The sequence below is a fragment of the Rhinopithecus roxellana genome, chromosome 16 (assembly GCF_007565055.1).
Source record: "Rhinopithecus roxellana isolate Shanxi Qingling chromosome 16, ASM756505v1, whole genome shotgun sequence".
NCBI lineage: Eukaryota > Metazoa > Chordata > Mammalia > Primates > Cercopithecidae > Rhinopithecus > Rhinopithecus roxellana.
The window spans coordinates 11,818,364-11,842,176 of NC_044564.1; the positions used below are offsets into that span (position 1 = coordinate 11,818,364).

At 62.1% G+C, this 23,813-nt stretch overlaps 1 protein-coding gene across 1 annotated transcript in view; it reads right to left on the reverse strand.

Annotated features, from left to right (window-relative positions):
- RXRA (retinoid X receptor alpha) overlaps window positions 1-20,130 on the reverse strand; it is a 117,949-nt gene extending 97,819 nt beyond the window's left edge. Inside the window, exon 1 of the mRNA XM_030919165.1 lies at window positions 19,822-20,130. Coding sequence (XP_030775025.1) covers window positions 19,822-19,849 — 28 coding nt within the window. The 5' untranslated portion in view covers window positions 19,850-20,130. The remainder of the gene's footprint in view (window positions 1-19,821) is intronic.
- Between the last annotated feature and the right edge of the window lie 3,683 nt (window positions 20,131-23,813).

A 23,813-nucleotide genomic window follows, 5' to 3' on the forward strand; every position in this document is an offset into this window, starting at 1 on the left:
TCCCGCCCACCTGTCACCACCACAGTGACCAACAGGCCACCACCCCATTCCCACCTGCCTGCCACCTCCACAGAGACAGCTGGGCCCTCCCCGCAAGGGCCAGGCCCAGGATGTGCTGCCCAGAGGCAAAGCCTCTCAAGCAGCCCCCAACCAGCCTCGCCTTTCCTCTCCACAAGCTGGGAGCAGTGACGCACTGGTGGGGTCCCAGCCAGTCCCACCTGTGACTCTTCCAACCCACAGTCCCGACTCGGGCTCCCCAAACCCCTGGGGCCTCCAGGAGGACCCTCTCTCAAAGGCAGTTCCTTGTCCCACCCTGGGCTTCAGACTCCAGCAGCTCAAGAGTGCGAGTAGATAGTGGGGTGAAGGCTCAGCACACCCCCAAAATGGGGGCTCCACCCTTGGGGGCATCCACCCACGGCACCCAGACACAGGCTTCTTTCCCCTGCTAATGTGAAGCTGGGCAGTGCCAGGACACAGGGCAGGTCCTGCAGTCCCTGGGCACCCCTAGTCCCCAGAGCCCAGGTCCTAGTCAGGAAGATTAACGAGCCCCCAACATGCCTGGGAATGGCCAGCCACTGGCAGGAGGGCTAGAAGGAACAAGCAGAACCGGCCACAGGGACCAGTTGGGGTGAGGCCACGGGAGCCAGGGGTCCGGGGAGGCCCCTCGATGAACCAACAGCCAAGGGAGACCTGAAGGGGCAACGGCAGAAGGGCATTTGGGGGAGGGGACGGCAAGTGCGAAGCTGTGACGGTTGAAGACATCACATCAGTCAGCACAGCTAGTCCCCGGCAAGCCGCAGGAGGGCAGGGAGGGCAGGGAGGGCAGGGCAAGGATGCACGCCAGGGCCAGGGCCGGGACTCCACCCCTAGGACCACAGCGGAACGGGAGGAACTAAAGAGGAGGGCGGTATGGTCCTGATCCAGTGCTTAGAATGGGCAAGCACTGGTAGAGCCAAGGGACCCTGCGTGGCCCCCAGCACATCACCACCCTGGGCTGTCAGCCACACCCTGCCTGGAACCCACCCCCCAGAAGTGGCCTAGGCTGCTGCCCTGACTCTCAACTGTCTCTACATGGACACTGTAAGATGCACATTTATCAGGAAACACAGGTAGAGAAGAGGACCTCCTGAATGGGGAAATCAAGGATGGCTCCCTAGAGGAGGGGACATCTGAACACAGCAGCAGCCACAGTCCCACTTGGGGGCACCCGTTCCACATTCATCTGTGCCGGGAACTGACACATAGTCAGTCACGAATGAACCAGGCCAGAGAGTCAAGACTCTGATTATTTTCACCTTCCCTGTCACGCATTTTGCACTGACAGTGTCAGGACTAGGGCTGGGGAGATGTAGCAACAGTTAATTTCGATTGCTCTCTCCTGCCTTGGCTCTTTTTCGGTTCCAGGTTTCACGAGTCCCCATGGAGGACGGAGGCAGGCAGCTGGTGGGACAGGGCAGCTGCCAGCAGCTCCTGGATGAACACCTGGTGGGTGCAGCCAGGCCAGCCATGTGATGCCACAGTGACACAGGTCCCGCCAGACCCCCCGTCCTGCCTGTGGCCTTCGTCTCTGCTTGATGGAGGCCACCAAGGCCAAGGCTGGGGCTTCTCCAACCCCAAACTCCAGATCCCTCTACGAGGATCCATGCCAGTCCCAGGGTGGGGCCTGAAGTGCAGTGAACGAACCAGGTACCCCCACTGCTGACCACCCAAGGGCACACAAAAACCCAACAGGGCTTTGGTCCAAACGTTCCACCTCCTTCCCAGCAGCTACACGTAATTAGTACCTGACAACTGGCCCTCCACAGAGCAGCTAGAGGGTGACAGTTTCCTCACTCACCCGGTGGGGACACCGGAACCCATAACCTCCAGGGCACGTCCACTTTCATTTTCTCGGCCACTGGCAGTGGTCCCAGCAGCATGGGGGCTGCCACGCTCGCTGAGCTGGACAGAGCTGGAGCCTAAGGTAGGGAACTCACCCGTCCACACTGCAGCTCCAGCACTGGGCCTCATGATTCTGGCCAACTGTCCCCAGGCACACGGCCCAGGGGTGCAGGAGGCAAAGCCCACTCTGAATGGCTGTCACTGCTCCCCTCTTCCCCAACTCCACATCCGCTGCCCAACTCTGCTGGGTCCACACCAGGCACGGGGTCCACACGGAGGCGGTGTCCCATCACTACCACCAGTGTGTTGTGACAGGAAGCCCAGTGCCCATAGAGCGTTGAGGAGACCTAAGCCCAGAAAGTCTGCTGCAGAAGGCAGCACCCAGGCAGCCACGGGTCAGAGTGGGAAGCTGGTTGCTAACGGGTACAATGGTGGGGCCTGCCTGGCTCCTGAGGATGGAGGGGCGTCTGTGGCCAGGCAGCAGCGAGAACTCCACCCTGGGGAGCCACAGAGGGTGCAACGCAGCAGAGAAGCACAGTCCTCAGAGGCCCGGGAGGTGGGGAGGAGAGGGCTCCAGGGCCCAGGGCCTGGGATCCGGCCCCGTCCCAACCTCCTGTTGGGAGCCCCCAGAGAAAGGAACCAAGGACTCTGCTTCCACCTTCGTTAAGAGGAATCTAAGCCTTGGGCGAGTGCCCAGGGTTGGGGGTTTTGCCAAGAAATCTCCAGTTTCCCCCACTCTGCAGTTGCTGAGTCAGGAGCAAAGGGGCGGGACCCCAATCTCAGCCCCTTCCAGCGGCGAGGGCAGGAAGCTGCACCCCACAAGTGTCTCCAGATACCAGGCTAGATAGACCCCAAGCTGCAGAACCAGCCCCTCCCCACTCCTCCACCCAGGGAAGAGACACACCACAGCCTCCGTACATGTCGGTGCCAGAGAGGGCTGGGAAAAAGGGAGGCCCAGGGCAGGGTGGGGGCAGACCTGTCCACATTTGGACTGCATGGGCCCCAGCCTACGGGGTCCCTGGGGCCAGCTTCAAAGGGCAGGGGACGCTGGACTCAGGCCTACAAGGATGGAAAAAGAAGGGCAGAGCAGGCACGCACGCCAGGCAGAGGGAACGGTGTAAAAGGCGGCACAGAGGTGGGGCCACATGGGGCATGGCCTCCGGGGACCTCAGCAGGACCAGGCCCCATGAGGAAGGGCTGTGTCCTGTGGGGAGGGTCTATGGGGATATGCCCACCCCACTGTGGTAGGGTCACGAGGGCCAACAACCGGCCAGAAGGTGAGAAGGCGCCAGAGGAACCCATCTGGTGACCCAGCCAGCCGGCCCCGCCTTCCAGGAGGAAATACTCTTTCCCACAGTTGCAGAAGATCCTCTTTGCTTGAAGGAAGAACGCAGGCTCCCTCAGCTCAGTGCCACGCCCAGCTGGGGACAGGCAGATGGAGGGCTGGTCCCAAGGCCCGCAGGCCCGTGACAGTCCACCAAGTGCACACGCATCTCTCCTCTGGTCACTGAGAAAGATGGGGATAGGACAGGGGACATGAGCCCTCAAGCCCAAGTCAAGGCTGCACCCAGTAACTGGTCTCACTTACTAGCCCTGAGCAATTTCTAGGTCCTAGGATGGTTCCAGAACTAGCTGCCCCTGCAACCACTCCTCCCAAGAAAATGCTTCTTCCCGTGAGACAGAACACTCATGCCCTCCTCACATTCCTTCGCCCCACACTCAGCGCCCCCTATTCCAGGGGCTGCAGGATGCTGATGGGCAATCCTGCATGACCCCCAGAACCCGGAAGAAGAAACTCCTCTTCCCAGCCCTCAGACAAAGACACAGAGGTTCAGAGGGGACCCCAGCCAGCACCCTTCCCTGCTGCCAGGCAAGAACTGAAGGACAGGCTTCACCTCAGTGAACCCTCACAACCACCCGGGCAGCAAGTACCCTCACAACCACCTGGGCAGCAAGTACCCTCACCCCACTTCACAGATGAGAAAGTCGAGACTCAGAGACAGACTCGCTGCCCCAGGTCACATGGCATGTTAAAAAGGCTGCGTGGGGCCCTGAACGGTGGGCCGCAGACAGCTTTCCGGGCTCCAGGGCAGGAAACCCCTCCAGACCTCCCAAGGCCAAATGCTCTCGGCCCGAGAGGCCACCTAGGGCAGGGCAAGTGGAAACCCCATAATCTGCTGGGGCCTCTCTAGAAGGAGGTCCCCCCCACCACCTGGGCCGTGGGACTGGGTTTCCTGGCCTCTAATCAAAGGATTACCGGACAATCCCCGGCACCCACACGTGTCTGCATCCACAGCCATGCCACCCACATCACTCACATCCAAAGGGAAGGTCACTGCAGCGGTGGCAGGGCCACAGCCACCACCTGCACTCCACCCGCTGAGCCAGCCAGAGCAGGAAGGGCCAGGAAGGCAGGTAGACAGCCTCATCCACAGCGCTGTCCACTCTCCTGTGGGGCCAGGTTCCCCCAAACCCACCAGGTCAGGGCAGCCCACATCAGCCATCTCAGCCCTGGAGACCACACATGGCCCTGCAGGAACCACAAGGGCCTCCTCCCGCAGCCCCGCAGCCCCACCACCTGCCTGGGCTCACAGCAGCTCCCAAGCAGTCCCTTGCCCTCACCCTGCTATTATCACTCTGCCTGCACCACCCCACTGTCCCCCGCTGACGGCAGGAAGAGGCCACACAGCACGCTGTCCCAAGTGCAGGCCTCTGGGGCCTGACCACCTGGGGGACCCCTGCTCTCTATGCCTCAGTTTCCTGGCAGGGAAAGGGCAAGGATCGGCCCCTCCATGCCCAAAAGCTGTGTGGCCTTGAAGAAATCAGTTCAGCCTCCCTGAGCCCAGGCCTCCTCTGTAAATGGGGGCAACTCCCTCCCCCAGGGTTCTGGGAGGACAATGGGCTTGGCACAAGCTGGCACCAGGGCACCTGGTGCACTGTGGCTTGCTAGTCCTTGGCCCGGACCCCCGCCCCTGCCCTCACTCTGGCCTGGGATCCACAGTGGGCCCGGGGCTTTCTCCAGTCTGATCTCACAGTTCAGAACCCACTACCCACCAAATGCCAGCACGAGGGCCCCCACCCCAGGCCCAGCAGAGAGCCTTCAGGGAGACACCTCCCCATTCGGGGTCCTCACGTCCCCCAGCCAGCAACACCCACCACAGGTAGGCTCCAGCTGACCGGATACTCTGACCACCCCTAACCCCCGGGTTGGGATTCACAGACCCTGGAGCACAGCAGACCCTCAGCAGGTTGGGCCGGGCCAGCAGTGGGCAGAGCCTCAACAAACCCAAGCCCAGCCCTGCCCAGCCAGGCCCCAGGCAGTGACGCTGCCAGTCACGCACCCAGCTCCCAGGCCACACTGCCCAGCGCCTCTACCTCCCAAACTCCAACCTCCAGCCAAGACCCAGAGGAGGGGTGGCAACAAACAGTCACACACCAAGACATTCCCCTGCCACCACGTACACCCCACAGTGCTCCCCGAAGGCGGGAAGAGGTCAGTGCCCTGAAGAGCTCCCAGAAAGAGAGGAGCTCTGCCACCAGGTGTGTGCTGGCCTAGCTGCAAGCCGGTCCAACCCTGGGCCACCCACGCCCACGCCTCCTCCAAGGTCCTGGCCTGGGCCAGGAAGCCGGGTGGAGACTGGAGGGCGGGGGCCTATCTCACCCAGAGTTGCTAAAAAGAGCCAACGGGGAAGTAAAAATAGGAAATAAAAATAAAATGGCTCCAGCCAGGCCTGGTTGTTTGTGTAGGAAGCAAGGCCCCTCCCCAGCCAGCAGGGAGGGCTGGGCTCCAGGTCCCTCCCAGAGGAGGAATGTCCCCTGACCCTAGCAGCCCCCAGGACTCCAACCACGTGCCAGAACCCCACGCTGGAAGTGGCTCAAAGAAGAGTCCCAAGAATCTGGATTCGAATCCCGACTCTGCCGTTAACTGGCCACATGGTATCAGGCAAGGAGCTGAGCCCCTCTCGGTGGCTCGGCCTCCTCATCAGCGCTGTGGTGCAGGGAAGGAGGGAGCGTGCCGCGCTGTGCTGAGCACACGCTCCAGGTACCACCGCCCACAGCGGGGCCTGTGGTCACAGCTCCGGCCACCCACCTCTCCCTGTCCCCACCAGGGTCCTCCCATCTGCGCCCTCACTCCGCCCCAAGGTGTGCCGTCAGGAGGTGAGGGCACGAGGCCAAGGTCAGGAGACAGCCTGGCTGTCAGCTGGCCCCGCTTGCCAGCCGTGCCGCTCTCAGACCTCAATTTCCTCATCCACACAATCAGAGGAAGCCTTCCTTCCTCTCCTTTCCTGCGAGGCCTTTCCAGGGTTCACATGAGGCTCATTCGCACTAAAGTATGCGTGACTGACCCTGGCTTCAGGATCGACTCAGCTCATTCTCCCAGGGCACAGAATTCCTCAGAAGACAGGCTCCTTGCTCTTGGAGCTGAGACACCGCAGCTAGAGGCCCAGGGAGGACTGCTTGGGCCACAGCTCAAACATCCAATCCACCTGCCCAGCCTGGACGGCGTGCGGCTTCTGCACTGCGGCATCGCTCAGTCAGGCAGCTGCAGGACAAGATGTGGGTCAAGGCTCATGCACCGAGACCATCTGCTTAGGTGCCTGCAGAAAGGGATCTGAGTGCTTCGGGTGGTCGATGATACCTGCCACGCTGCAGCCAGAGGGCAGGCAGTGAGCCGGTGCCACGTGAGCCCCATTGAACCAAAACATACTGCTTCAGAGTGCTCCCTGGCACTTCCTAAAGCCCCTCGGCCCTCGCTCCTGGCTTGATAATTATCACCCCTGTGCCACTTCCTGGGAACTGGCTGAAAGGTCAGGGGGTGACATCACTGGTCTGCCCCAAACCACCATCCCCACAATGGCCAAAGTCTTTCTAGAACATATATCTGCCTGCAGCCCTCCACAGCCCCCTACAGCTCCCCATTCTCCTGTCCTGGACCCCCAGCCCTCAGGACTCTTAGCTAAGGAGGGAGCCAGACATGGGCAGCGGCCAATCTCAAACCTGGACTCGCAGGCGCGGGCCATCAGAAAGTGTGGGGCACAAGACACACAGAAGCACACACAGACACACACGCCAACACAGCACGGGCACAGGGAGACACATGAGGACGCAGGTGCACACGGACACACACTCACACAGGGACAGGTGACAGACGGACACAGACATGGGTGCACACAGACACAGGCTCAGACATGGACACAGATATGCACAGAGGAACACACACGAACGGGTGCACACAGACAGGCTCACACAAGGGCATAGGCGTGCACACTCACATAGACACACAGGTTCACACAGACACAGGCTCACACAAGGGCATGGGTGTTCACAGACATACACACACATGGGCTTACACACAGACTCACACACACAAGCACACACAGGCTCACACACATAGATGCACACACACAGGCTCACACACACACAGGCACACACACACAGACACACACACACAGGCTCACACACATAGATGCACACACACAGGCTCACACACACACAGGCACACACACACAGACACACACACACAGGCTCACACACATAGATGCACACACACAGGCTCACACACACACAGGCACACACACACAGACACACACACACACAGACACACACACACACAGGCTCACACACAGACTCACAAAAGGCCATGGATGTGCAGAGACACACACGGGCTCACACACACAGACTTACACACACACAGGCTCACAGAAGGGCAGGGACATGCACACCCACACACAGGCTCACACATACGCACACATACACTCACAGAGGCATGGCACCCACACAGGCTCACACACAGGTGCACACACACACACAGGCATGGCACTCACACACTCTCACAGACAGGCTCACAGGCTCACACGCAGACAGGGGCTCGTGGGCACAAACCCTGGTTGGAACCCCAGCCACACACGTAAGCCTGTCTGTCCCTTCACTCCATGCTGTTCTGGCTCCAGGTGCCCAGAGGAGGGTCTGGGGAGGGCGACACGCCCCTGAAGGCCAGGCAGGGAGGAAAGAACAGCGCAGAGGGTGCCATGCCAGCCACCTCAGTCCTGGCCTTTCTGCCAAGAGCCCTCCAGGCTGCGGAGCCTCTGAGCTGGCCAAAGGGCATGAGAGGGTCCCCACGGACAGAGCACAGGCAGGCAGGGCCCTGAGCCCTGGGGCCAACCCCAGGCAGGTGACCACCAAACCAGCCCTGCCCCGACACCAGGCACACAGGCGGCGACCCAGGTCCGGCTCGAGTCCCCAGGTCCCTGCTGGTGTGGGCACCACCAGTGCCAAGCAAGGCGTCCACAGCAGAAGGCAGACAGCAGTGGCTTCTTGTTCTCAGAAAGGCGGCCAGGCAGACCTGAGGGAGGGCAGAGGGGTCAGCAGAGAGGGCAGCACGGGGGCCGTCTCCAGAGTCCTGGAGGGAGGATCTCTGGGCTCTGGTGAACCCTGGAGACTTCCAAGTAGCAACAGAGACCTGCTCGCTCCCCCAGCCTCACCCACAGGGCTGGGCAGAATGCAGGGGTCTGGCCCCAGGGCCAGGCTGGGGTGCTGGCTGCGGGGTGAGGGGCACCAGCTGCCCCCTCCGATAATGAGTTCGCAGCTTATCAGCCACATTCAGGCTGCGTGGGCTCCGGCAGCCAGCCCCTCCCTTACCCCCACCAGCAGCCGGCAAGCATCACTGCTTCCTAGGCAGGAGGCCTAACTGTCCACAGGCAGGCAGGTCCTGGCCACTGACTGCGGCCAGACGCACACGGGTACACGCCTCTCCCAGCCAGCAAGAGTGGCAGTGACCCCTCCTGTGACCCCATGGCCTGGGGGATGCCAGCCCAGGTCAGAGGGACCCAGACGCCACTTGGGCTGGAGGCCCGTCAATCTGGGAGCAGAAGTGGCTTGTGTCCTGCAGCCAGGGGGCCCCTGACATGAGGAGGCCCTTCCAGCACCACGGCTGGCATTTGTTCTTCAGAAACCACGTCCAACAGCAGCCACAGGGAGCCAGGAATGAGCCATCAGGGGAGAACGCCTGGCGATGGCTGTGCCCCCACACACCTGCCCATTCTGCCAGCTGGAGGGAGGCCCAGGGAGGCCCTGGGACAGCGCAGCATAACCACGTACCTATCTTCTGTCAGGACTCCTGACACCTCCGTCCCTCCCTGTAGTCACTGCCCAGCATTTCCCTCCATGCCCTTCCTGAGCCCTACGTCGTCCGTGGCTGCCGCTGACCACCTATCTCCCCCGCTGGCCTGGCAGCCCATGAGGGCAAGGACCTGCCTGTCACATCCTCAGAGCGGCTCTGGACAGAGGGGCCCTCCGTGAGCACTGGTGACACAGTGACCCATCTCTCCCCTGCCACCGCTCAGGGCTGGCACGCGGCCACCTGAACCGAACGAAACCCGTCTGTCTCGTTTCTTTTTGGAGAGATTCAAGTTTTGCATTCTACGTCTGCTCCAAGGACACCCAAGAGTCTCTGGGCGACCCCCTGAGGGGAGGTGCACTGCTGTCCGATGCAAGGGAAGGCAGAGTCAGCGAGCTCTGCCCTAGAAGCCTTTGATGACGCAAAGCGAAGACACAGGTGTTGAGGATGAGACACTGGCTTCTCCCAGGCCAACTCCTACGCATCCTTCATGACCCGGTTCCAAAGCCCCAACTCTCTGCATGCCAGGGTGAGCCACTAATGCCTCCTCCATGTCCCTTCTGCCTCCAGTACCTCCTCCCACCACCATGCTCACACTATCTCCACCCCAGACTAGGGTCAGGGATACTTTACAGGTAAGACAACTGAGGCCCAAAGAGACTTAAAACATCTGGTCCAAGGCCATACACCATCAAGTGGCAGCACTGGGGTCCATCCCAGGCCACCTGACCCCAGGGACCACTACCACCCACTTCAGGGCTAAGCCTGGCTCTAATGAGCCTTGCTGGTGGCCAGCAGGAGCCTGATGGATGTGGGTGGACGGACGGACAGACAGATGAACGGACGGACAGACAGCAGGCAGGTGGGAGGGATGCTACTTCTTCCCTCATGGCTGGCCTTGACCCCCACACTACTACAAGTGTCAACAAGATGTACCAGCGGAGGAAGGAGCCAGGTCCCCAACAAGGCCAGGCATTTGGGGCTGAGCACCCCTCCCTCTCTCAATGTAGGAATCTGAGTTCAAGGACTCTCAGGCTCTGTTCAGCAGCCGGCGGCAGCCACATCTCAAACACACTGAGCGATGATGGGGCCTCGCCACAGGCAGGGCCCCCCCCACCAGCCCTGAGCCTCAGCCTCAGCTTCCACCCAGGGCCCCCAGGGATTCCAGCTGGCCCAAGGAGTCCTCAAGGACAGTCCCAGACCCTCCCATCTACTCCCACCCCCAGAAACCAACACTGAGCCAGACACACAGCAGGACTTCCCTTCCCTGGAAACTGGACCGGCCTCCAGAAGGAGGGGAATTCAAATCATGATTTGAGAAAGCAACTTTGCAAGGAACAGGCTCCCCCATCACATTTCTGAACCTGAGGGTGGAGGGGATCAGTCGGCTGACCGCATGGATTCGTGCCACAAACTTCACAAGGCTTACACGGCACCTGGCACCGTGCGTGGGCTCAGCAGCCACGGAGACCTAGAGCCAGCTCCAAGCCATGAGAGGGGGTGCCTGGAGCCAGCCCTGTGTTAAAAAAGACTCTGAGGTCTGAGGGCCCCACGGGAAGAGAAGCAGCGCCCATTCGGTGACGTCCACCGAGGCTCCGGCCGGCCACAGGGTACAAAGGCACACTTCCCACCGTGGACTCTGCCTGGCACCCTTCCTTCCATTTTCCAAATGAGGAAATCAACACCAAGAGGGAGGAAGGAATGTGTTCCAAGTCACAAAGTCCACAAAGTCCATGTGGCAGAGAAGACGCAGGCTGTGAGAATGCCCAGGTCCGCTGTCTGCAGGGGCCTGGAGACCAGCTCTTCCGCTGCCGCTAAGGGGTGGCGCCCCCTGTGATCCCAGCCTCGGGAGAAGCTGGGTCACACAGGATACAAGGGCGGGTGGCTCTGACCTTGTGCCCAGGAGACTGAGGGGAGGGAAGAGGAAGGCCCCGCTGCCCTTCCAGTCCTCACCCCTCCACCGGCCCGGGACGGTGCGGGCGGTGCTGCCCGCCAGGCCCGCCTCACCACTGTCTGTACCCAGAGTGACCTGCTGACGAAGTCCCCGCCTCCCTGCCCTAAACCTCAACCTTGATCCTGGGCAGAAAGTCCACGAAGGGGTGGGAAAGGGACAGCTTCACCACCTCCCGTGGACTCTGCTCACGGTCAGAGCTTTTCTCTTTCCTCTGGGTGGGGAGAGGGCGAGAAGCCATCCAACAGCCTGGCACTCACACAGGGGGCTGCAGGCAAATGGTGCCTAAGCTGCCCACAGGGAGAGGCAGGGACCGAGGCAGGACCACAGGACACTACAGGGACAGACCAAGGGGTACAGGAATAGGTGGTGGGGAAGAGCCCCGGCCGCTCCTCCCAGCAGCAGACACACCCCAGGAACCGGAGCCCGCAGTTGGGGTACCACACAAGGGCACCAGTGGGAGTCACACTCCAGACCTGGGCAGGAAGGAGAGGGGCCATCAAGCCAGCTGGGGGCGGCCAGGCCGCAGTGAGGCCCACCCCCAGCCTGAGCTGCTCACAAGGTTAATTAGTCCCAGGCCAGCTGACCATAGCCCCGTGCTCACAGGGGTCCGCACCAGCACAGAGCTGGAAGCCAGCCAGCAAGGGGCAGGCCAGAGGAGCCTGGTCACACAGTCAGCTCCTTCAGAAACCCTCCAGGGAAGCCCCCCACTCATGCCCGCACAGGCATCCCTTCCCCGTACCCTTGGCTGGAACCAGATGCCCCTGGAGAGAGTCCACCCACTCTCTCTGCCTTGATTCCTTCCCCACTCCCACCCAACAAACTCCTACTCATCCCTCAAAGCCCAACTACATCACCTCCTCTGTGAAGCCTCCCTGACCTCCCCCAGGCAGTTTACGGGTGAGACAACTGAGGCCCAGTGAGGTGAATTTGCTAGCCTAGGGCCATACAGCCTGTGACTCAGAGGGGCGCTCACTCATCGCATGGGGCAGCCTACCTCTGGCTGTCTGAGGGACGGCTGGGCACACACCACCACCACCACAGCCCGTCCTATCACTGCGGCAGTCACTGACACTGCTGCCCAATGCCCAGTCCTATTTCTGAGGAGCAAACGGTCACCAAGGTGGTCCTCTGGACACCACGCCTGGGTTGACGGGAAACCAGGAGCTGGATGTGGCCAGCCAGCCTCTCTCCAAGGCACCAGGCACATCCTCCCCAAGCACAGGTGCTGAAGCCACTGCTGACAGGCAGGAGAGGTGCTTTTGATTCCACTCTCTAAGTCAAGCGAGCCCTTCCGGCACACCTGTACTGGGTGCTGCAGGGGTGCCCACACCTCAGAAGGGCCCTGCCCTCAGGAAGCCTGGGAAAAAAGAGGAGGTTGGATGGGTGGCTGGCACGTGGAGAGCTCCCACCCGCCAGGCACCTGCACCAGCAGCGGCCTCAACGCCAAACACAGGCGTGGGATCACCCCACGGCCCTCGGGTGGGAGAAAACTGGGCAATAGTCAGGCACAGACCCAGCAGGCTTGCCAGCGGGAGCTGAATGCAGGCTCTGGGCAACAAGTTCAAAGCTGCAGCCCCACTCCAAGCCCTATACCGTGCACACTAAGGGGACTGCGGAGTACCAAGGACGGCAGGTGGGCTCTGGCTGCGGAGGCAGGCTGAGCCTGCACAGGTGGAGAGGGCAGAGCAGGCAGAGGGAGTCCCGGCAGAGGCACAGGGCGGCCCAGGCCCAAGGGCGCCCGATTCAGAGGGGCTGGAACACAGCAGCTGTTGGGAGCCCACCCCAGCGACTCCAGCCACCTGTGCTGTCACTGCCTGACCTCTGCCCAGGGCCAGTGTGGACACTTAAGCTAAATTGGTCAATTACAGGATACTTAGATCCCTCCCCAGGGCTTCCCAGCCTCACTGCACTCTGGGCTGCAGCACCAGGAAGCCTGTTGAATCAGTAACCTCATTACAGCCAGCGGCCGCACCCGGGGTTGTCTTTGAACTCCGAGGGTTTATCCATGGCGGCTGGAGGATTTACACACCGCCTGGCCCGGGCCCAACTCACTCTCCCCTCCCCTCAGCGCCGGAGGCTCCAGACCCCGCACGCGTGGCAGCAGCCTGGGCCGACACCCATAACCCCCAGCCCTGGCCCCAGGTACAGCTGGGGAAACCGAGGCCCAGCTGGACACTACTATGGCTTAGACGGCCAATAGAGGTGCAGGGAAGCCGGGCACGGCCTCTGGGTCACCCCAGAGGTAGGTCTGTGACCAAGGGCTTCCCGGGGTCCCTTGCCCCAGCAGGCAGCGCCTGGAAGAGGCGACGGAGCTGAAGCCAATCATCAAAGACAGATGTGGGCTGTGCAGGGCAGACCCCGTGGCAACTCCTCACACAGAGACCCTGATCCCCTCAAGGACCCCTCAATGTCTCACTCCCCAGCCCCAAAGTCTGGTCCCCTCCACAGTCTCAGCATCCCTGACCCGGCCACAAGAGGCCTGGCTGCTCTGCTTCCCCTGGACAGCCTGCCCCACACTTCATCCAGTGCCTGGGGAGGGGAGGCGGAGCCCGGGCCAGGGCAAAGGTGCCTCACCCATACCCATGCCCAGGAAAGACAATCCCCAGGCCAGCCCAGGGACCTGGCCTACGCCCCTAGGAAGACGCTAGAAATCCTCCAACCCCCTCCCAGGCTGCCACGCTAAGGAGCCCAGCCAGGGCAAGGGTGCACGGCCATTCATAGGGGCCCCAAGGCCCACCTGAAACCAGTGAGCCACCTGGAGAGTCACCTCCGCCTTCCAGGTCTCGCCTGGCTGTCGCCAAGCCACCCTCTGCACAACGCTGGAGGCCTCATTCCAGCCAGGAGCACCATGCTGGGATCCCCTGGTCTCCAGGCGCCAATGCACCTGCGCCCGGCATACAGGCCCTACCCAGCCTCACCTCCAACGTGAACCCCCTCCTGGCTCCAGCCCTGCAACCCCACCCTTGCGTCCTCACCCCCTTCACCCACTCCAGGCCAGACCTTGCTGTCCCTACTGCTGGGCACCCCTCTCCCACCCCTCCTCCACAGGCAGCAGGACCAGGCCAGCACCCAGGGGGCACTCCCTAAGCCACGTGTGGAAAAGCCCACCAGCAGTCCCGGCTTCCCCAGCCAGGGCTGTCAAGGCTCTGCCAGGTCACCCTGGGAAGGCTGGGGCCGACGCCTGCATGCATGGGGTGGGCCACGTGTGCTGGGTTAGGACCTCAGAAAGAACCTCACCCCTGCCCCGCCCTGGGACCTGGGGGTCCAATCTCACCCCATCCACTCCCCCAGGTCCCTTAGGAATTTGCTGCAGACAGCGCTGCCCTGGTGGCGTGAGAAGGTGGGCAAGCCACAGCTTCCAGGCTGGGCCTCTGCTGCTCACCCAACGACAGCTTTCCAGCTGGGAGTGGGGACTTCTCCCAGCCACCACCCCAAGCCAAGGACAATCCTGGAGAGAGGATCAAGGGATCGCCACTCCTGAGAGGGCCTTCAACCAGCACAACGGGTCGAGATGCCCAGTCCCAGGGCACAGAGCGGGCAAGGTGAGACCTCAGCCCTCCACCAGGGTCCCCACAGAACAGAAAGGCCAAGACCAGCAATGGGGCTCCCGGGAACCAGCATGGGGCACAGACCCAGCCTGGTCGGTGAGCAGCCTCTGAGGATGCTGAGGGGCAGGAGGACCTGGGGCAGCACAGCCCCCACTCTGGGGACAGGTCCTCCCAGCTGGAGCTCAAGGTGGCCCCCGCTAGTCAAGTGCCTGAGAAAAAGCAGGCCCCATAGCGGGACACAAAAGCTGACCCACAGACCTCACCCAGGGTTCAGTGTCCCCATCCGCTAAGTGGGCTTGTCTCTGTGACACCTCCACAAGGTCCCAAAAATAAAGTCCCTGGCAGGCAGCAGGCGCCCGCTGCAGCCATTGGCACCTTCATGGAGGCAGGGTGAGTACTGGACAAGCTGGCGAGATTTAGAAAAAAAGGAGGCGAACAAATCCTGCAGGGACCACCGTGCTCCTTGTGGGACCCCATGAGGCCTGGCTCACTCGTGGGCACGCCAGGACATGGGCCAGTGGCCAGCAGCGCCAGGTGAGAGCCTGTGACTCCGCGTGTGTGCGACGGTGAGCGTGAACACACCCAGGCCCTGCATGCGGTTCGCACCCGCTCTCCCCACGGTGGCCGGGCCAATTTTCCTTAGCTGCTTTCTGCTCCATTTCACGCTCATTCAGCTGCTGAGCCAGACAATTGCTTTGTAACTCTAGGGCGCAATTTCCCTGTCTGTGAGGCGCAGGGGCACAACTGCTCAGAACATCTCGCACCAGGCTCGGGTGAGTGTGCAAACCGTGGTCCCCCGCTCCACCTGCCTCCTTGGGCCTCTGAGGAGGGTCCCTGCAGCGGCATAGGGGCTGGTCCCAGGGACCCAGCAGCAGTGAGAGCTCTCCTGTGGCAGGCCTATACCCACAGAAAGGGCTACCTCAGTGTCCCCAACGTCCTCTATTCCTGAGTCTGTTCCTCCACACCTGACAGTCCCAGCAACCATCGTGGCCTGCTCTGGTCCAGTGCTGGAAACCTGGCCCCACCCTAACCCAAGCAGGAGGCACAGAGAAGACCTAGCCACAGGCTAACAGAAACAACCCACAAACGGACTCCCCGAACGCCCAGCCAGCCTACGACACACGAGGCTGCCTTCTCCAGCATCTGGAAGAGCCAACGAGTGTGTCCATTTTCTAGATGGACAGCCAAGGCCCCACGAGGCCAAAGAGCAAACCAGGCAGGCAGCGAGGACAGAAGGCTCAATCCCAGGTGGCCTGACCACCCGCCTAGCAATGGGACACCGCCTGTCGGAACCTCTTTCGGGGAAGGTGCTGATCCTGGGATCCCTGCAAAATCACCATTACCTCCATCCTGCAGGTGACAAGGGCCCTGAATCGGAGGGGGCAGAGGAGAGGAAGGAAGGATGAAAGACGGAGCTGCACCCTATAAAATGGAAACACACAGGCAGGTGGGTAAGGTGCAGGGGGAGGAGAGTGACCCCTCTACCCACACCATAGCACCCTGAAACTGATCAGCTTAAGAATCTCAGGACAAAGGTCTGGAAGGTGACCCCCAAATGGACACCAGCCCTCAACAGCCACAGGCCATCCCCCCAGACCCTTGTAGCCCCAGACCCCAGTCTCATCCCTAGCCCAGCAAATGGCTAATTCCCATGAAAACACACCAGTTAACGGGCCACCCCAAGGACCCGGCCACCAAAGTCAGCTAAAAAATACAAACTCAAGCCCGGCAGAGAAGAGAAGGAGGGGCAGGTCTTGGCTTGCAAAGCCCGGGTCCCAGTGACAGTGCCCCAGCCCTGAGCCAGCTGGGGGCTGGGGAGGGCCTCTGTCCTGTGTCTGCTGGGACAGCTGTGTCCTCTTCTCCAGAGGACAGGCACTGCTCACCACTCGAGGTCCCAGCCCTGAAACATTTGACCCATGGCAAAACCAAACGTCACCCAAGAAATGAAACTCCCCAGGCAGCCTCCACTGGCACTGGGCGGACATTTAAGGCTTTCACCCCACCCCCACACCATCTTCCATGCAGCTGAGGTCTGTCCCACCCTCTCCTGATGCCAGAGCCTCCCCACATGCATGACCAGCCTCCAGGGGCAGAGGGGCACACCCCTGAGTACCCCCTGTTCCCACAGTAATTCCACAGCAAATCCTCCAGGCACCCTTTCTCAGGGGAGAAAACAAACCTCACGGACAGAGACCTCCCGCACAGCTACGGGGAAGATGGGGCAGGGGCCAAGAGAGGGTAGTCAGAGGGGCCTCCTGGTGGAGGCGAGCCCCCCACAGGCCCTGAAGGACAGGCACAGCTGGAAGAACCACCAGGTGCTGGCAGAGCTGGGAGCCAGTCACAGCAGCTGCCCGTGTGACCAGGGCTGCCGGCTCAACCTGCACCCCACACCCCAAGGAACTCAGAGCACCCGCCCCCCCACCAGCCCTTCCTAAGGGCCCAGCTCATCCCACCCACATCTGGGCAGAGGGTCACAGCTGCGTGCTCGGGTCCAGGCCCAGCAGTGAGCCCTAGGCAAGGATGCAGGCTAGCAAGGCCAGGGCCACCATGGGACTGGGCCATTTTTCTCACCCTGACACCTCCCCAGTCAACAAACAGGGCCCCTCCAGAGTTTACCAAAACAAACACCCCGCCATCGGGCAGTGCCCACGCTAAAAGACGCCCTCGTCAGGCCGGAGCGGGACTCCAAGTCCAGCCTCCTGAGAGTCACATGACCCTGTTATTTCGGGAGGCCCCGGAATGTGCTCTATTTTGGGTCCCAAGGGCTCTGATGTCACCAGAAGCCCCTCACCCAGGCTGCAAGCTCACCCAGGTCCCTGAGTGCCCCGACTCCAAGAGTGGTCAGTGGGCCTACAGCTTTGCCAGCGGGTCTGGTGTGGTCTGAGACCTTTGGACTCCGTGGACTCCGCCTGAGTCCCACCATTCAGGATAAGGCCAGCCGGGGCCTTCTCCCCGGCAGGCGTGCGAGCACAGCCAGCCCTGGGCAGCAGGACCAGGAGGCTGGGGCTGCCTCTGGCGAGTCCCTTGGCCTTGCTTTCCTTCCAGATCTCGATGCTGGACTCATCCCTGCCCTCATTGAGTGGCTCGGTGGGCACTGACCGGGATCCTCCCCCAGCCCACCAAGCCCAGCGGCAGTGAATGCGGGGAGGAGGAAGCCCTCTCTACCCCACACCCCAAAAGTGGCTGGGCAGCTGTAAGGGGTGGCCGAGTCTCCCCAGCAGCTCCAGGTCTGACTGGTCGGCCAGCCGGGCCAAGACAAGCCAGGCCCTCCGTCACTCACCCCCAGGAGGGATTAGGCTGTGTTGACAAAAGGGCTTAGACAAGTAGCCGCTTAAATGGACCTTCGACTGCTCTGGACTTCAGAGCTGGTCACAAGCTTAGAAAAAAATAAAATGTAATCAGAGCCCAGGACTCTCTGCTCAGCCCTGGGGCGTGGGCTGCCTGGGAGGCCATGGGCTGGTCGGGAGAGCTCGAGAACAGAAGACTCCCAGCTTCCTTGTGGCAGGGGAGTGCCCAGGGAGATCTCTGGGGCAGTGGCTCAGAGGCACGACCTCTCCTCTTCACAGGGACTCCAGCAAGTCACCATGGGGACTGGGGACTGGGCACCCTTGCTCCCTCACCCTACATACACCAACTCCGTGGACTATCCCTGTCCCACCCAGGGCATTAAAAACAGGGACCTCTTCGGTTCTCAGTACTCAGCTGAAGTGCAACCAGCCAGGCCCCTGCCATGTCCAGGGGCCAGACACTGAGCTGAGCATTCTTGTTCCAGAGGAATCGTCTGGGAAAGCCTAGCTCTATATGTGTGGATGCGTGTGTGCAGATGTGTGAGTGCAAAGCTTTAATGGGGAAAGGCAGCTCCAGCCCACCCCACAGTGCACTCAGTCACAGACAGCGCAGCGTTCCCTCCTGCCTCACACTCAGCAGTAACACCAGCTGCGGGTGATAATCCCAAATCCACCACTTTGTATCCTGGGGGCTCAGCCTCTCCCAGCCAGTTTTCTCATCTGCAAAATGGGCATGAGCGCCCACCCCTGGAGACTGAGCCCTGGAGCTCATTCAAGGCCTCGAGCCCATCACTCCATCATGATAGAGTCAGGGAGTAAGTGTCAGGTCTGACAAACCTGACCCACCCCCCCCCCCCCCCCCCCCCCCCCCCCCCGCCCCGGTCAAGGAGCAGCACACCTGCCTGTGAGTAGTAGGGGTACTCAGACTCTCACCTTCATATCCAGGAGGCACTGGGTCCATGCTGGCTCCCCTTGATGTCCCATCTCACTAAACATCCCTGCAGCTACACTGGCTTCTGAGCACCTCCTGGGGTGGCTAAGCTACACCCCAGGCTGTAGGGAGGGTGGGCAGCAGGGGCTAAGGATGGCGGGGTTTCATTCATAATCAGCTGTTTCAATTTCCATTCAGCACAAATCCTTCACCCGGCCTGACAGCCTGGCTGCCGTCCCACCACCAAATTAATATCCTTCCCGGAGCTCATTTATAAAGTCTCCCCCTTCTCACTAGCTTCCAAACCCTTGGGAGGGCAATGGGTGGGAGCCCCAGTCGTGCCCTCTCCTCCTCCTCGGTAGGTCTGGGCCTGGAGTTGGCGGGCAGTCTGGGATAGGAAGCCACCGGGCGGGATGGCAGGAGGAGGAGGGAAACTGACCCTCTGCGCCTCTGCGCTGTCCTGCTCACAAATGGAGAGCCAACCGGGGAGAACACCCGGGAGTGCCAGAGCGAGGGGCCGCATTTCTGGGACGGGGTCTTCCTAGGTCTGACGTTCTGTTCTCACAGCTCCCGGGGGACCCTGCCCACCCGGGCGTGGGCTGCTTTGGGGATAACAGGGTCCCAGTCTGTTTCCTGGGCGGGCACACACCCAAGGGCCAGCGGCCTGCTGGAAGCCGCAGCCCGACGGGCAGAGGCCGCTCGGGGCCCAGCGCGCCGTCCCGGTCCCCAGGCCAGGGAGGCCGGAGCCGCGGAGCGCAGAAGTTGCTCCTCCCGCTCCGGCCGGGTTCCTGCGCCGCCCGGCTGCAGCTGGGCGCCAGGGCGCAGGCGGCCGCCGGTGACCGGGAGACCCCTCCTCGTCCCGGGCGAACCTGCCACCCGCCCCCCCAGCCCCGCCGCCCGCCGGCCGCCCAGCCCCGCCCGGGCCCCGCGAAAAGTTGCCCCGGGTCGACCCCCTCCAGGCCTGGCGCCCGAACTCTCGCGAAGGTTGGCGAGGGGTCCAAGCGGGGCCCGGGCCGGCGACCCCCGCGCGCGCCGCCAACGCGCCCCCGGCCCCCGCCCGCCGGCCCCTGGCCCCGTCCCCGCCCAGCCCGGCGAGCACTCACCGAGCGGCAGGAAATGTTTGGTGTCCATGTCTGCGACTAACTCATGCCCGGCCGGCGGCGCAGGCAGCGGGCGGCGGGCGCGGCGGCCCCCGGCGCGGCCGGCCCGGGCCCGGGCGGCGGGGAGCCGGCGGCGGCGTTGGCTGCGGCGGCGCGCGGAGGCCGCGGCGCGGCGAGTTGTTGCAAAAGTCGCCCAACAATGTAAACTACTTGTGTCTGCGCGCCGCCGCCGCGCGCGCCCGGCCCGCGCCCCCGCCGCCGCGCGCCCGCGCCCCGCTCCGACCGCGGCGCTGCGGCGCCGGCCGGGGGGGTGGCGGGGGGCCCGCGACGGGCGCGGACTCGGCGCAGCGCCGCCGCCACCGCTCGGCCCGCGCCCCGCCCGCCCGGCCCCGCCCGGAGCGCGCCCCCTCCGCCGCCGCCGCCGCCGCCGCCCCGCGATCGCCGCCCGCCCGGCCGCCGAGTTGCGAGCGCCCTGCAAACTTGCGAGTTCGCCTCCGCCAGGGGTTCCCGGGAGCCGCGAGGCGGCGGCGTGGGAGGGGGCGGGGCGCGAAAGGAGCGGGGCGGGGGCGGGAGCTGAACTCCCTCCCCGAGCCCGCCACACACTCGCGCACACACACACACACTCGCACGCACAGGGCCCGGAGGAGGCGGAGAGCCGGGCCGGGAGCCCAGCGGCCGGGCCATTGTCTGCGCGGCCACACAAAGCGGCCGGGCGGTGGCCGCGCGGGGACCCCGGCCCGGGCCCGGCAGGCGCAGAGTGGGGCGGGACGGCCGCGGCACCCATACCTCGCACCCCGCCGCTGCGGACACGTGGGGAAACTGAGGCCCGGGAGTGGCGCTGAGCCCCAATGCCAGAGGACGAGCTCCTCATCTGGGGAAGGTTTCGTCTTCCGGACGCTCCTCCCGGTCCACCCCCCACTTTCGCGCCCTACCCCCACGGAGAGACCCATGAGCCCACCGGGAACGAGGAGGGGCGCGCGCTTTGCCTCCTCATCAACCCGCACTCCTGGACCCCTCTTCAAAGGCACCAGGCTGGGCAGGCGCTGCCCAGAGTTGGACATAGACTTTGTGGCCGGTGGCTATTTTTAAACCCCGGGTAGTTCTCTGCCTGACTTTTAAATTCCAGATTTGTTTGAAAACGAAAGGAAGCACTCCTGCCCCGGGACAGCTGGGGCCTCCTCCGCGCCGCGCGCTGCCCGCGGTCTCAGGCGGCTGGAATTCGGGTTTGGGTGTGAGGTACCTGCGCGCCGCCAAGCCCAGCCTTCCTGAGCAGGCGCCGAGGCGCCCGGCCGCGCCCACGCTCGGCGCCCCCACCGCGAGCTTGCTGCCCGCTTAGACCTAAGGGCCCGGGCTGCGAGGCACAGGGGCTGACCAGTCATGCAGGGTACACGTGGTGGCCCGGGTCAGGGAACGCTAATGGGAAGGGAGATGAGGAGGTGATGACCGCGTGTGGACAGGCATGACACCGCCCAGAGATAACAGCCCAAGACCAGAGAGGTGTCCTGCTACCTGGGTGCCCCTCAAGTCGGGCCACCTGGAGCTGGATTCCACAAGGGTTCTGGTGGCCTGTCCCGGTGGGAGGTTTTGGTTCCACTTGGGACAGGAGTGCCCTGGTTGGGCAGCCTGCCCCCAGCACAGCCAGAGGCCAAGGTAGCCCTCTCCTCCTCCCCCTCTTCACTGATGCCTGGGCCCCTACCAAAGGCCACCCTGTCCCCCTTACACAACCTGTACAACAGACAGCCTGCCCCCCTCCCTCCGGGATGAGGGCCACTGTTGACACCTGGTCCTCACCCACTGTGGTCACAGCCACAACAAACCCACTTCCCCACTGCACATGGCATGCCAGCCCAACCCACTGCCCTTCTAGAACAGTTTCTCCTGCCCGGCCGGTTCCAGGCCTGTCTCTGTCATTGCTTTGGCCCCGTTCTGACTGTACTCAGGTGGAGGATGGACAAGGCCTGGGCCAGATTGCAGGTCCACCTCCTATCAACCGTGTGGCCTGGCTGGGTCACTTCCCTCCTTGTATCTCAGTTTCCTCATCTGTAAAGTGGAAACAACCACTCCTTCATTTAGTCACTGAGATGACTAAATGAGATAATATGGAGAGTCGGCCCTCAGGAGGAGGAGCTCGGTGTGAGGTTACTGTGATGATGATGATGATGATGATGATGATGATGATGATGATGATGATGAAATGACGCTGAGTTAGGCAGGCCCTTCGAATATGCTCAGTGCTGGGAGAGCAAGGTCTTATCCAGCCGAAGGACTCGGGCAGCTTCTGGAATCACTGGTTCTTGAGTCAGGTTTTGGAGGAGGGAGGTTCCGTCAGGCAGTGGCCGCCCAGGCAGCAGGGCCGGCCGAGCAGCAGCCTGCGGAGGGAAGGAACAGCAGGCCGCAGCCGGCAAGTCAAGACACGCCAGGCAATGGTGGGAAGGCTGGGCTGAAGAGTCTGAGGTCACCTCCCAACAGTGGGCTGCGTGGCACGCTGTACTCCCCACCCCACCCCCATCTCACTCCTTGTCCACGAAAACTCAAGACTCAGGAGCTGTTGGTGCTTGGAGTTGGGGAGGCACAGGCAGACAGATTTCCACGTGGGTTCCTCCTGGGAAGGCTGAAGGTTCCAGAAGGGCCCTCTGTTCCTAAGAAACACCAGAAGGCGTCATCCCCTGCTCTAGAGACCATGTGGAGAGCGCACGGAGTCCGGAGTCCTGCAGATCTGGGCTCCCATCCAGCCTCTGTGCCCACAGACGGTGAATGGCTCTCAGCCCTGCCTTTCTCTTCCATGGGGCAGAGGGACCTGGGTGCTCGGCCGCCGAAAACACACCAGGTCCTTGATGGAAAATGACGATGCCGCTTGTTATTTCTGCGGCCACTATTTTTTATCCTCCCCCTCAGTTTGGAACTTTTTGGTGCAAATGATTCTACACGAAACCTCCCTGGATAGTGGCTGCCCCATATGAAATGGCCAGGTCTGAGCCAGCCATGGAAAAAAACACCCCAGCCTTCCCACCATGCGCTGCTACAGCCAAAACTATTTTTATAGTAATATCCATTTATTCACAACCTGTGATCTAAGAAGGTTTTGTTTTCTGTTTTTTTGTTTGGGTCTTTTTTTTTTTCCCCCTGAAGGATGCTTTTTAAGGTACTTTGGCCTATTTCGTATGCCTGTCTCGGCTCAGTCTTGTAAACAGTCCCGGGAATTGCTTGTTGAATAATATTTTTAAAGGCCGGTGTCTGTGCTGGCTGAGCATGAGGAAGCTGGCGTCTGGGTGGACTGCTCCCAGAAGTTCCCAGGACACCAACGGGGTGCTAAGCTGCTTCCAGAGGCTCTATGTGGTCCTGAGCTGGTCACTAGCAGGACCTCATAGGGGTTTGGGGAGCTTGACCTCCAACGAGGCAGGCCAAGGGCTTGGGCACTCCTGGGCAAGGTGGCCCAATCTGTCCCCAAGCACCTCAGCCTAAGGGGACTCTCACCTCCGCTGTGGCTCCTCTGGGGACCAACACCTTTTGTCTGTGGTGACTGATGATGACTCGAGCTGGGAAGTAGAGGCGAAAGCTCAGAGAGGCAGGGGGCCACCCGGCAGGGCCACATGGAACTGGGGGGGGGTCCCAGGCCCAACCCCCTTTCTCAGCCATAGCTCATCTCTCCATCAGTCTAGAGGGAAGCACACAAGCTACTTGTCCACACCTGGGCTCCAGCCTGTTCTGCTGAGTGGAGAGAAAGAGAAAGGGTAGGAGGGAGGGGAGAGGAGAGGACAGAAGGGGAGAGAGAGGAAGAGAAGAGGACACCTCTGCTCCTGGGTCTGGGCCTCTGGTAAAATGTTTGCAGGCCTGCAGGGCAGTCGCCATTGACAGCATCTGCCCTGGTAGCAGTCAGCTGGCTGGCCCTGCACACCCCAAACCCAAATCAGCACAGGGGAAGAGAAAGGTGAGGTCCTCCGAAGGCCAACTGCCGCCTCCGTCATCAGCTGGGGTCTTGCTTCCAGAACTCTGGA